This window comes from Monopterus albus, unplaced genomic scaffold (genome assembly GCF_001952655.1).
Source record: "Monopterus albus unplaced genomic scaffold, M_albus_1.0 scaffold279.1, whole genome shotgun sequence".
NCBI lineage: Eukaryota > Metazoa > Chordata > Actinopteri > Synbranchiformes > Synbranchidae > Monopterus > Monopterus albus.
In genome coordinates this window covers 582674-594093 of record NW_018128159.1, presented here as the reverse complement: position 1 = coordinate 594093, position 11420 = coordinate 582674, and the positions used below count along the sequence as shown (strand labels likewise).

The following is an 11420-nucleotide window of genomic DNA, read 5'->3' as shown; positions in this document are numbered from 1 at the left end:
CCATAGACACAACCGGCAGTCAGAGACCTATCCCTGACCCGAAGGCGCAGGGAAGCGACCCTCTCGTTCACCGCGGTAAACTCCAACACATGGCGGCTAAGCTGGGGAGCTATGAGCAAGCTCACACCAGCCCGCGCCTTGACATAACCATCTACCTTTATTTTTGCTCCATCAGCTTTAAAACTTCAGAGATTGTTTACTGGGTTCTGGGTGAAGTGGAGAGTCTATTGGTGTAAAATGTAAAGAGAGAGAGACAGAGAGAGGCTCTTTGTGGTGCGAAATACTCAGCAGCATGCGTTAGGTCCTGTACACCCCGTCTACACTGGACAGATTCTCATGAGCACTGCGTCAATGAAATTTTCATGGCAGAGGCTGGTGTGATCTGAGGGGCTCTGTACCCCAGCGACGGGCGCCTGCCCTGGCTGCAATGCATTATTTAAAAACACTCATTCAGTCCAGGCTTCAGGGGACACCTTTTGTTACTCTGTCAGAGGCGCAGTCTGCTGAGGAGGAGACTTTTTTGCGAGCGGGTGGAGCAGAGCCCGAGGAAAGCCTGGTGGATACAGACATGGAGGAGTGGTGCTGTGTCAGAGGGAAACTGAAGGTCAGGATGTCAACCTTTCCCTCTGTGGACACTGTAAACCTGTATACCTTCCCTGTGAACCCTGCACTAGATACACATGTCACTCAGGAATAAAAAATGAGATGCTTACAAGACAAACCACAACCACATGTAGGCTGCACCACATCTCACATTTCCTCTACTACATACTTCAGTCTCTCCTTCCTCAGATGAAGATGTCCACAAATGAAATTTAACAATAAAGCGTGTTGATGGAAATTACATGATGAGAAGCAGGCGCCCAGCCTGAGTGGGAAGAAGAATGTTTGACCTTTGCTTTGACTGCTGAACGGATATCACGGCTCATGATACAAAGCTGCTGTGAGTTTACACTTAAAAAAAGCAACAAAGCCAAGCGGTGCATCTGTTGTCTGTTTCTCACGCTTCGCCCCTTAAGATACAAGATTATTTGCAACAGTTTTTCCAAAATACAGCAGCTCAGTTAACACTATAGCTCAGGTAATACATAAATAAATAAAATAAAATAATCTGACACAGTTCCTTTCTTTTTTCCATTCCTGGTTCTAACCTCATGTGTCCTACACAGTACTTTGCTCCATGTCCACCCATCAATGAGATCTCTCCCACTGCCTTGTCCTCAGGAAACACTCCTGACATTTAGCCCCAGGCTCCCCCAGCCAGCTCTCCCTTTCCTTTGCTTGCCTCCAGAGACAAGGGCATCTCAGCCGAGTTTAGCCAGTTAAAGTGCAGACAGTCAGCAAATTAACTTTCATGTCTTTGTTTCAATAATTCAGCAGCGAGAGCAGGGGCAGGATGAGGTAAGGTATGCATGACGGAAATGATGGAGGAGGATTAAGCAGGGCCTGTACTGCATCTGCTTTCATGTGAAAGCTATATCTTTCAGAAAAGAACATAGATATACAACATGCATAACTTATGGATTCAGTGGCGTCCTGAATGCGACACAAAGTGTAGCTGGATAAAGAGACAAAATATTATTTCCTAAATATTAAACATTTATAAACACAGTATAGATGTGACGGTATGGTTTAGAAAGGGTGTGAATACAGTGACATAGTATTTGAAGGTGGGTGAGGGACTAGATGGCTGTTTGAGACACCTGTTGTGAAGCTGGTTCACTAAAGCTGATCTCTGCTGCACACAAGCTTTGTTATGGCAGTTCCTTTGTCAAAACAAATCAGTGTCAATAAGTGTGTAAACATGCATGGCTTTAGTCATGGGTTAATCCACACACTGTCATACACGCGCGTGCACACATACAGTACCAAAACAAACACACATACAGTATAATACAGCACTCACTGTCTACAGCAGCCAGCTGGACTCGGTGATGTTACCTGTCGACAGACTTACCTGTGAACATCCTCACGTTTAACTGCCTGATAACACGCTCATTTTCAGCAAAGTCTGATTTTCACTCAAAACACTTTTCAGTGAGAGAAAGAGAGGAGAGAGGTTTATGATTTGTGATAAGAGATAATATTGGCATAGTTTTGTTACTGCTGGAGCCTCCACTCGCAGGAGTTGAAGACAATAACGTGATGTAACTCACTGAGACAAATTTGTCCAAAGTTGAAAAAGAATCACTTGTTCTCCGTGTTAAAAACTAAATTATTTTTAAAAACACATGAAGTCTTATTTACCTGTGGTTTGTTCAGATACCTACTCTTCTCTGAATAACAATAAAAGATGCACTTCGCTTGTGTGTGCTCTGTTGCCAAACCTCAGGCACATGGCCTCAATATTTGGGCTGTGTCCTTTATTTCAAGTGAGAAAACTAACAAATTTGTGCAGATGCACCCAGAGTGGCTGACGAAAGGCAGCATTAATTGACTGTTGACATATCTGAATGAAAGCAGTCAGCCAAAGGGTGCCGAGGGTAAATCAAGGGTTTCTTTACTTTTAGTGCAGTGTTTCTGCCTATGTTAGTGTGCAGCTCTTTATGCCTCCTTCAAAAGGCTAAAATGCAGATGGCAGAGCCATCTGTGTAGAATCAAAACCATGCATTCAGACCTGAAGATCCCCATTAAACTGCATGTAAATACATGGGAGGAGCCAGAGGAGGAGTGGAGGATGTAAAGAACCCCATGTTCAAAACAAACTGATTAACTTTACACTTGAAGCTCTTTCCCCAAACAAATCCAGCAACACTTGAAACCCCACAAAAAACATCTGTAAACAAACAGAGGGAGCAGAATTCTTTTGGAAACTAAGGACAGGCTTTTAAAAAAATGTGATGTTTGATCAAGCTGTTAAATATGTTTGTAAATGGCACCTTTAATTAAGATGCCGGATTCATCAGTGCACATTTCAAAGAGGTTCCAGTTACTAAATAATAAGGTGACATTAATAATGAAGACGCCGTATTACCCCTGTTCAAATTAAATTAAGTAAAATGCTTGGAAAAAAGTGTGTAGGGTAAATATTTCATGGTCTCAAGGACACGGGTGCGTTTTCTTTCTCCACCATTTTTGTTAGCATGTTAAAAAAAACGTCTGATCACAATAACATTGCTCAAGGATGTGCAGAGAAAGCACTCGCCTCCCCCGTCATGACCACTACCTGTGATCTCAGGACAGTGACACCAGGCTGAATTCCAGCTGCACAGCGAGGCCTTGGCCGTGTAGAGGAATCTGAACAAGTGTGAAATGTACGTGTGACTGGCTTTGCTTTGACTGGTGTGTTTCTGAACAAACAGGTTGGATTCAAGAGTTGCTTTCAAGGCTTTAAATGAAACAAACAATACATGCTGTACTTAAAACAGTGTTGTGCGCAGTCACACACAGGCTTAAATGTGCACTTGAGCTTGTATATTAGAACACTTTGTGTACTAAACCTGAGAACCAGTGTGTTCAGGGGGCTGATAACTGAGGTGTTCAGTGCTATCAACACAGGACTGCACTACTGTACTATTACTTTGTGGTCTCACAGCCTCCTGCTGCAGGTTCCATGAATCATGACCCCTACTGTACCAGAATCCTAGACAATAAACTAAGCATCATTTCCTATAATGTTAAGGGGAAGACAGCGATATCCAGTGCTAAAAGAAAACTTCATCACATGAAACAGTGACAACATAACACCACATAAACCAAGTTCCAGCTGTTAGAACTATTTCAGAAGTCACTCTTTTCTTGGGGTTAATAGAGAGAGTAATGTAAGAAACTGTGGCAATTTGGAAACTTCCAGAGTGAAGTAAATCCACACTTTCCCTGTAAAGCTTCAGCAGCTGGCCATCACTCAAAATGACACCTGATTGCTAACAAGTACTGTGTTTAAAGAAAATAATCCTGCAGACACTCTCTTTTTAAAATTCAGTATGTTTATGTGTGTGAAAAATATCTAACACAGCAGCAAAAGACATAAAAGGAAGCAATTCATAAAATATAAATACATTCATCAGCAAATACTCCCCTCTACAACTTCTTCCTTGTTGCGTCAAGTTTACCAGAGTAGCCAACATGCCCTGCCCTGTATTGTCCAAATGCTTTCACCTATACAAGGAAAACATTGCCAAGGACAACAGAGTTTTGTTTATCAAATCTAACTGCAGTACAGTGGGACCTAGTAACCACTGATGTATACATCTGATAAAGGCTGATATACAGCAGTTTCAGTCATCTTGCTTTTGTACTTCGAACATACCACAGAGCTCACCAGAGCTATACTTTATGAAACCAAGACAGAGAAGTGATATCATTCTTTAACTAAGTAAATGACTTGATAAGCCAGAGCTGCAACTATGCTGACTGAGTCTGCTTTAATTGGACGCAACTCCATCCGGGGGCGCCCTCTTTTCACTGTCTGAATATGTAAAGAGTCATATGAATATGTAAATATGAACATGAGCCAATTCAGTGATGCGCTGAGGTGCCTGTTGTGAACTCCACACTTACAAGGAAACATGTGTTGACCCTGCAGGGCAGGTTAGGGTAACAAGACAGGCGAGTGGAGAGGGCAAATGTCGTCCATTAGGTCTGGACGGTACCTATAACAGCTACACATCAGAGGTTTAAATAATATGATGTTTACTGTGGAGTGCTCATGAAGGAGGAGTGGAAATAAATCCAAACACACTTGAATAAACAAATGTTATTCACACAGAAGCACCCATCACTTCCAGCTCTCAAAAGACATTTATTTCTTAAGAGTTCAATTATTAATCCCCCTCCTACAGTTTCGTTTGAAATACATGTTGCCTCGGGACTGATTTTACTCCCAGTAACACATGGAACATAATCCACACTCCCCTGAACAATAAAAAGTGCAACTAAAAACTGTCCAAACACAAACCATTTAAATAATCAATTGCTTTGGATGTACTGTAAACAAAGGCGCACAAACAGGTGTAAAAACAGCCTGGTGTCTGCTGACGGCTCATGTGCAATATTAAAGCATCATATGCTGGTACGAAGGTCACTCTGCCTACTGTTTAATAAAACCACATGGGGCTGTTTTCATTGAGGATTCACTGCTCCAACACAACAACACACACAAACACACAGAGCTTCTCAGTTTTTCCAACAGGCTGATGTGAATTCAGACTGAATTAATACAAAGTCGTACTCGAGGAACCTTACATTAAGAACATGAGCACGAGGAGTCTCTAGAAAGCTTTGGCAACTGGATATGACATGGCAGCGCATTAAAAAAAACACACGTCTCTCCAGAAATTTTGCTTCTGTTAAAGATGTATGATGTTTAACAGCACAACCTCCCAGGACCTGACAGTTGCATCTCAGCAAGGATCCCTGCTCACTCCTCTAGCCTCAGACTGTTGAACTAATCACAATACAAGACATTGCTGATCTAAAGTGCTGGGGTGCAAACAATGTCCGAGCTCCATGCAAATGTACTGGGCATCACTGAAATAAAGGCAGACATAGGAGGCAGTGCACTTTAGTCCAGTGACATTTTTAAAGTTCCATTATCTTGTTATCCCTTATTAAAGAGCCAGAATGCACTCAGGCACATGTGCTTCTGCGCCAAAGACAAAAAGTAAACGCTCACACAACATTGTGCAAAATGTCACTGCACCAGCTATTTTGTCCACTACCTCCAGACACACATCAAGAATCACATGCGACCGTGCATCCTCACATTGGTCTTACAATAAGTCGGCTTTTCTGATAACACCACATCATCGTGGCTCTCCTGCACGCCAATGGACGGGCTACTAAAAGTTTACCATCGCAAAACTTTTCCCTTCATCGCCAGGTTTGATAGCACCCGGCTTCACGCCTCCAAACAAACCAAGCTGCCTGTTTTATTCTAAAAACACAACACAATCCAACCAACCGGCAGCTTCAGCTCTTAAAGTTTACAAGAAGCAGCCGAGCATTGTGCCCGCACACGGATGAGCATATACACACCCCACAGAAACACGTTTTACCTGAAACGACATACAAATACGCTCCTTGTGCTTTAAATGCAGCAGAAGATTACAAGATTACAGTACAACGTCACATAAAGTAAAAACACGCTTGCTGTCAAAAAGCTTGTACCGAGTTACAGGAGCGTGTGTGTGTGTGTGTGTGCTTTACACAAACACGCAATGTTTGCAAATATCCTGTACGAAAACACAAAAGTGCAAACAAGGTAAATTTTAAAAAGTTGACGAGACGCACCTCTGAGGTGGAGACCGCGCACAGGAGCGCACTTTAGTAGCTGCACTCCTTTTAAATTACAGTAGCTAGTTTAGAAAGTTGGACTCCCTCCTCTGCCCCCTCGCCTGCTAACTTACATATAGCGCACATTTCACTTACTTTTCTCTCGCCTGGCTATCGGAAGGGACGACAGCTCCTTTACCTTTGGCGTACATGCTGGATTCTGTTTTAAGACTTTTGCCCCACTCAACACCTGTCAAAGAAAGCAGCCAGGAAAACGCTCCATCTCCATAGCTACCCCTTTAGTGTTTTTCCTCCCCCCCTTCTCCTCCTCCTCCCCCATCTCCTCCCTCCTTCTTCTCTCTCCTCTCCCTCCCTCTCTTTCGCTTCGTTTTTTTTTTTTTACATCTCCAACATTGGCCACAAATCAGGCACAGTTTCTATTGGGGCGACTTGAAACCGTCCTGTGTTGGATTTTTTTTTTTTCCCCTCCTCAGCCGCTGTTCCGCAGAGCCGCTCCTCCTCCCTCCGCTGTGCCTTCGGTGGGGGCTCCTTAAAGGGAAACACACATTTCTTGTTTACTGACCTCAGGAACATGAGTAGAGAAGGGGGGGAGATGGGGAAAGGCATGGCCGTGTGCAGGCTCTGTTTTGCGGCCAGCTCCATTTGGAACGTTGCTAATAGCGGTTATGTTTTTTTTTTTTTTACCTAAAAAGATATTCCAGGAGTTTCAGTCGCACTAACGAGGACTGCACTTTTTTTTTTTTTTTACATTTTTGCACATGCTGATACCTCTGGGAGAAATTACACTATTCCCCATGCTTTGTTAAACTGTGATGTGATTTTGGTACATTGTATATGCGTGATGTAACAAATGTGCTTTTTATTTAATTTTTTTATGATCACAAACGATTAGTACGTTTTAGGGGGCCAAGGAAAATGTTGCCGGCCAATTATTTTTTTAGCATATGGAAGCCACAGAAAATACTTTGTCAGCAGGTTTTGTATAAAAGCAAACCGTTAAAGGTGTATTCAGACCAACACGCTCCCCAGCCTATATGACCCATCCATTTGTCCCTTCCCTCTCATGCTACCCATAGGAGCATCTCTTGAAATAGCATTCCTATGTTGGCAGGCAAAACCACAAGATTTTTGCCAACATTAACAACATACCTCACACTCACAAGCTTTACATGCACAACTGCAACTGGACCTCCATTGTCATGAAAACTGTCAAACATGCAGTTATATGATTATCAAACTGTCACGGCTTCATTACGTTTTGTCACACAAACTACTTAATTAATTTTAAGAACAGAAACTAGTTGGTTAAGTTTAGGAACAAAGGAAAAAGACACATTGCACACTGGACCTGAGCACCACTCACCTGGGGGAAAGTCCAGACATCCAAACAACAGACTGAACAGAAACAGAATTTTTATCATGTAATACTTGTGAAAATTTGACCCATGAAGTTTTTTTTAAATATTTGTTTGTAAATAGTTTAGTTGGTTAAATACAGCCATACCTTGGCAATAATCTTTCCCTTGACTATACAATAGCTGCCAACACAGATGTTATTCAAAGTAATCTTTTTCTAAGTTGCCTTCATTTTCTAGGCTTTTACAGAATGGTCCAATATCAGTGTTATTGTCTGCAGATGAAATTTCTTTTTTGTCTGCCTCAAACAACCTAAGCACCAACTGTATGGCTAGTGTTCCTGTGATGTGTTTGTGCCACCTCTAAGATTTGTATTTTTGCTTTGATTGTACAGGCATTCATATCCATCTCTAAAACTCAGAGTCTGAGAACAGTTTTCAGGTCAGCTTGACTACCATTCTAAATTTTCACACATACAAATTCAGCCATTCTTTCCATAGTGTCCTTAGCCTCATCCATCATTTTTGTAGATCGGGGAAGTTTGTTGTGTAATCATGCTTCCTTGTTTACTTTCCCATATCAGCAGATCATACCACCATTTACATTTGGTCAACCCTGCATTTTTCACCACAGAGACGATCTGTGTTGACCCTTTCACATCAAACTTAATGACCTGCAATATCCCTCCATTAAGCTCCTTCCACGGGATATATGGGAATTCAACGAGGATCAGGTGGAGTGGCTCACTGTTTCCTACTCACTGGTCCCGTCAAACCTCTTCATCAGGTAAGCTATATTATACACATGGCTCAAACCCTGATCCTGATGTGGGTCATCTATACAGGTCATAGGACACAGAAAAGCATTTTCTCACCAACTCTTGATTCGTGCTTGATGTTACAGGAGCAGACATGTGAAACTGTTTGAGAAATGTTTACAGTATCATCATTATTGTGAATATGGGAACTGGACCTTCAAATAAACCTTGTTAATTTTCATTTATACTAGTGGGTATTTACCTGCTGATAACTGCTATCTGAGGTTATAGCTTATGCACTTTTTATTAAATTATCATTTAGCTCAAATAAAGAAGTAGTCATTGTTGTATTCTGATCAGAGTACAACCTACCACATAAACACCCCTGAGGTTTACTTTATTGAATTCAGAGCAGCAAAGGACGCACAACCTTTTGTTATTCGAATTATTTAAAAACTCAAAAACGAATGAGTCAGATGTGGATCCAGAAGTGATGAGTTAATCAAGGGCGTTCTTGGTTATCACAGGGGAGGCTTAAGCAGCAGCCTCCTTTGTCAAGTCATGCTCACTGTTCTGCATAGAAAGCAGTCACCCTGCAGTCAACAGATTCTGCTGTACATTTCTTGCACAATGCTTTGGACCTTATGAGCTCTTTAGCTGATTTTGTGTTAGCTAATAGGGAACAGGTTATCATCATTCATTCCAACTCTGACACCCCAAAGACCCGAGGGCAACCCACTCCAATTACAAAGTAGCTGTAGGTTGGTGGCATACTTGTTGTTCCAGCTTGTATAACAGCATCTATGATTAGCTCCCAGTTCCTTAAAGTAAGCCATATTTATGGCATTCGTCAGACAGGCATAAAAGTAGGATGCAGCCTATGGCTGGCTTATTAGGTGGGTGTTTTGCTCATAGCGATTGGTGTATGATATTGTGCTGGCTACAGCACAGATACAAAAGGTAGGAGCCATTTGAAGGATACAAGGGAATAAAAGTGGTTAATACTTGTGCAATCGTTCAATTTTTGTTTATTTGTTTTGCACCCAAGGTACTCAGTCATGCTGGGGGTGTTAGGAGACAGTTAAACTGGGACTCAGATTTAAAATGAATAAAATATCTATTCCAGCAGAATCCAAGATGTTGGCAACTCATACTTGACTCACCAACTTGAGTCCCACATAATTACACATAAAGGCATCTCTGGTCATTCTGACTTTCTTTACCCTGAAATGTGTGTTAAACTCTTGTTGCTCTGCTCCCATCTACAGAGTCCACTGCTTCCCTTCATGTTATGCAACATCTCCAGCAGTGCGAGCCTAAATTTAACCTGCAGGCAACCAGTACCCCTGTTACAGTAGGTCTCTGCTCTGCCCCAACATCAGCCTGCACGGGAAGAAAAACACAATAAGTTGCAATCCAGACCAACAGAGGAATTCCCCCAGCCCCTGCCTTTGTGAGGCTGAATTATAATTAATCACAGGTTGAATAATTCAGTGCATGTGGCAAATAACTCAGCCCATTTTTTCGGCACCTGGCTAGGGAGGCAGTCCCAGAGCCTGCGTGCGTGTGTGTGGTGGAGAGAATCTCCAGATCCAGTGAAAAAAAAAAAAAAAACATAACACCAAAACCTCCACCCTTCAGTCCCTGTGAGTCAGCCTTGACTTGCAGTGGCCCCTTGATCCACCCTTTCTCTTCTCCTTCACTCTCAGTCCATTTTTCTTCTTGTCCTCCTTGACATTTTGACTTGTAGAAGAGAAACGCTACTTTTACATACTGTACATTATGGAGAACATTATTCCTGATCCACGGGTAGTTTTTCTCAAATGCAAGTGTGAAATGTCAAGTAATAAATCATTCTGTTTAATAATAAACATACTGTATATTTGACTTTTGGCTGATGGACTAACATCTAAAATCTGAAAATTGTGGTTCTACATGCAAACAGATTTTGTTTTGTTAATAGGTTTGAGTACTGCTCAATATAAGCTGTTTACATTTTAACTACATATCTCAGAAAAGACCATAGTAGACACTGAACATGTAGGAAACTGAATACAGCAGTAAAAAAAATCCATATGCACAGCTTAGCCTCAATAAACATCTACTGCTGTTGAAAGATTTCTGAAGCTGTAAGCCCCTGCTTACATAACTTTGAGCTCTCCGTTATCCCAAATAACAGCCTGTTTCTCTTATTATGTCTACCAGCTGTTCTGTCTGTCTGTTATGATTTGTGTCATTCCACTTGGTCACCAAGTTTATCTGTGTCATTCCCAAACACACAGCACCCTCCCCACCCCCAAATGTTCTGCTTCATCCGTCTGACACCCAGCAGCTACTGTGGGCCGCTGCTGTGATGAAGAAAGACTGTGCTCTTCAGTGCTCCCATAATTACAGAAGAGACAAAGAAAGCTTTGGCTCTGGTTGCTTTTGTGCCCTTTCTCCTCAGATCCAGGTTGCAGCCACACATGAAATGATAAATAAAATGTATCTCCTATATCTTTCTAGGCAGCCTTGTAAAAATGTTAAAAGTCATTGCAAACTTGAAAAACACTATTCAACATATTGCATTTAATGGCTGAAATGCATCTGTTATATTTTCCCTTTTTAACTTGTGACCACTACTTCAGATTTATCAGCACCTAAAGCCAACTTGACATTATTTGAACCCTCAGCTCTGCAGATCTGTGGTCTTACCAAGCATTTAGACTAAACAGAAAAGTTATAAAGAAAGGGTTTGTTGTTTGAGGTACCTTTAATACAAAATGTGATCTAAAAGAGCTGGTTTGAGAAACAGAGCTATGCGTTTGAAGCCTTCTCATATGCCATAACACTCCACAATGTCAGGTTGATGTGCAGAGAGAGGACTCAAATCCACAACACACAGATGGTAAAGAGGAGCCAGGATTATTTACTGGGTAGAGTGCAAGATGTAACTACAACGTATGCAGAGAAATGTAATGGAGAGACAGTCAGCAGTGTGGACTGACAGGTGAGGGGTGCAGAAGGGTAGCAACAGGGAACCAGCAAGTAAGGTAGCGTTAGGTTTTGACAAGACAGTGGAGCATGCAACCGA

General features: G+C 41.9%; 1 protein-coding gene across 1 annotated transcript in view; it reads right to left on the bottom strand.

The window, feature by feature from the left end:
- The window catches only part of ssbp4 (single stranded DNA binding protein 4), an 84842-nt gene extending 78194 nt beyond the window's left edge, over window positions 1-6648 (bottom strand). The window contains exon 1 of the mRNA XM_020622399.1: window positions 6370-6648. Within this exon, the coding sequence (XP_020478055.1) occupies window positions 6370-6425 (56 nt within the window). The 5' untranslated portion in view covers window positions 6426-6648. The remainder of the gene's footprint in view (window positions 1-6369) is intronic.
- Window positions 6649-11420: the final 4772 nt, after the last annotated feature.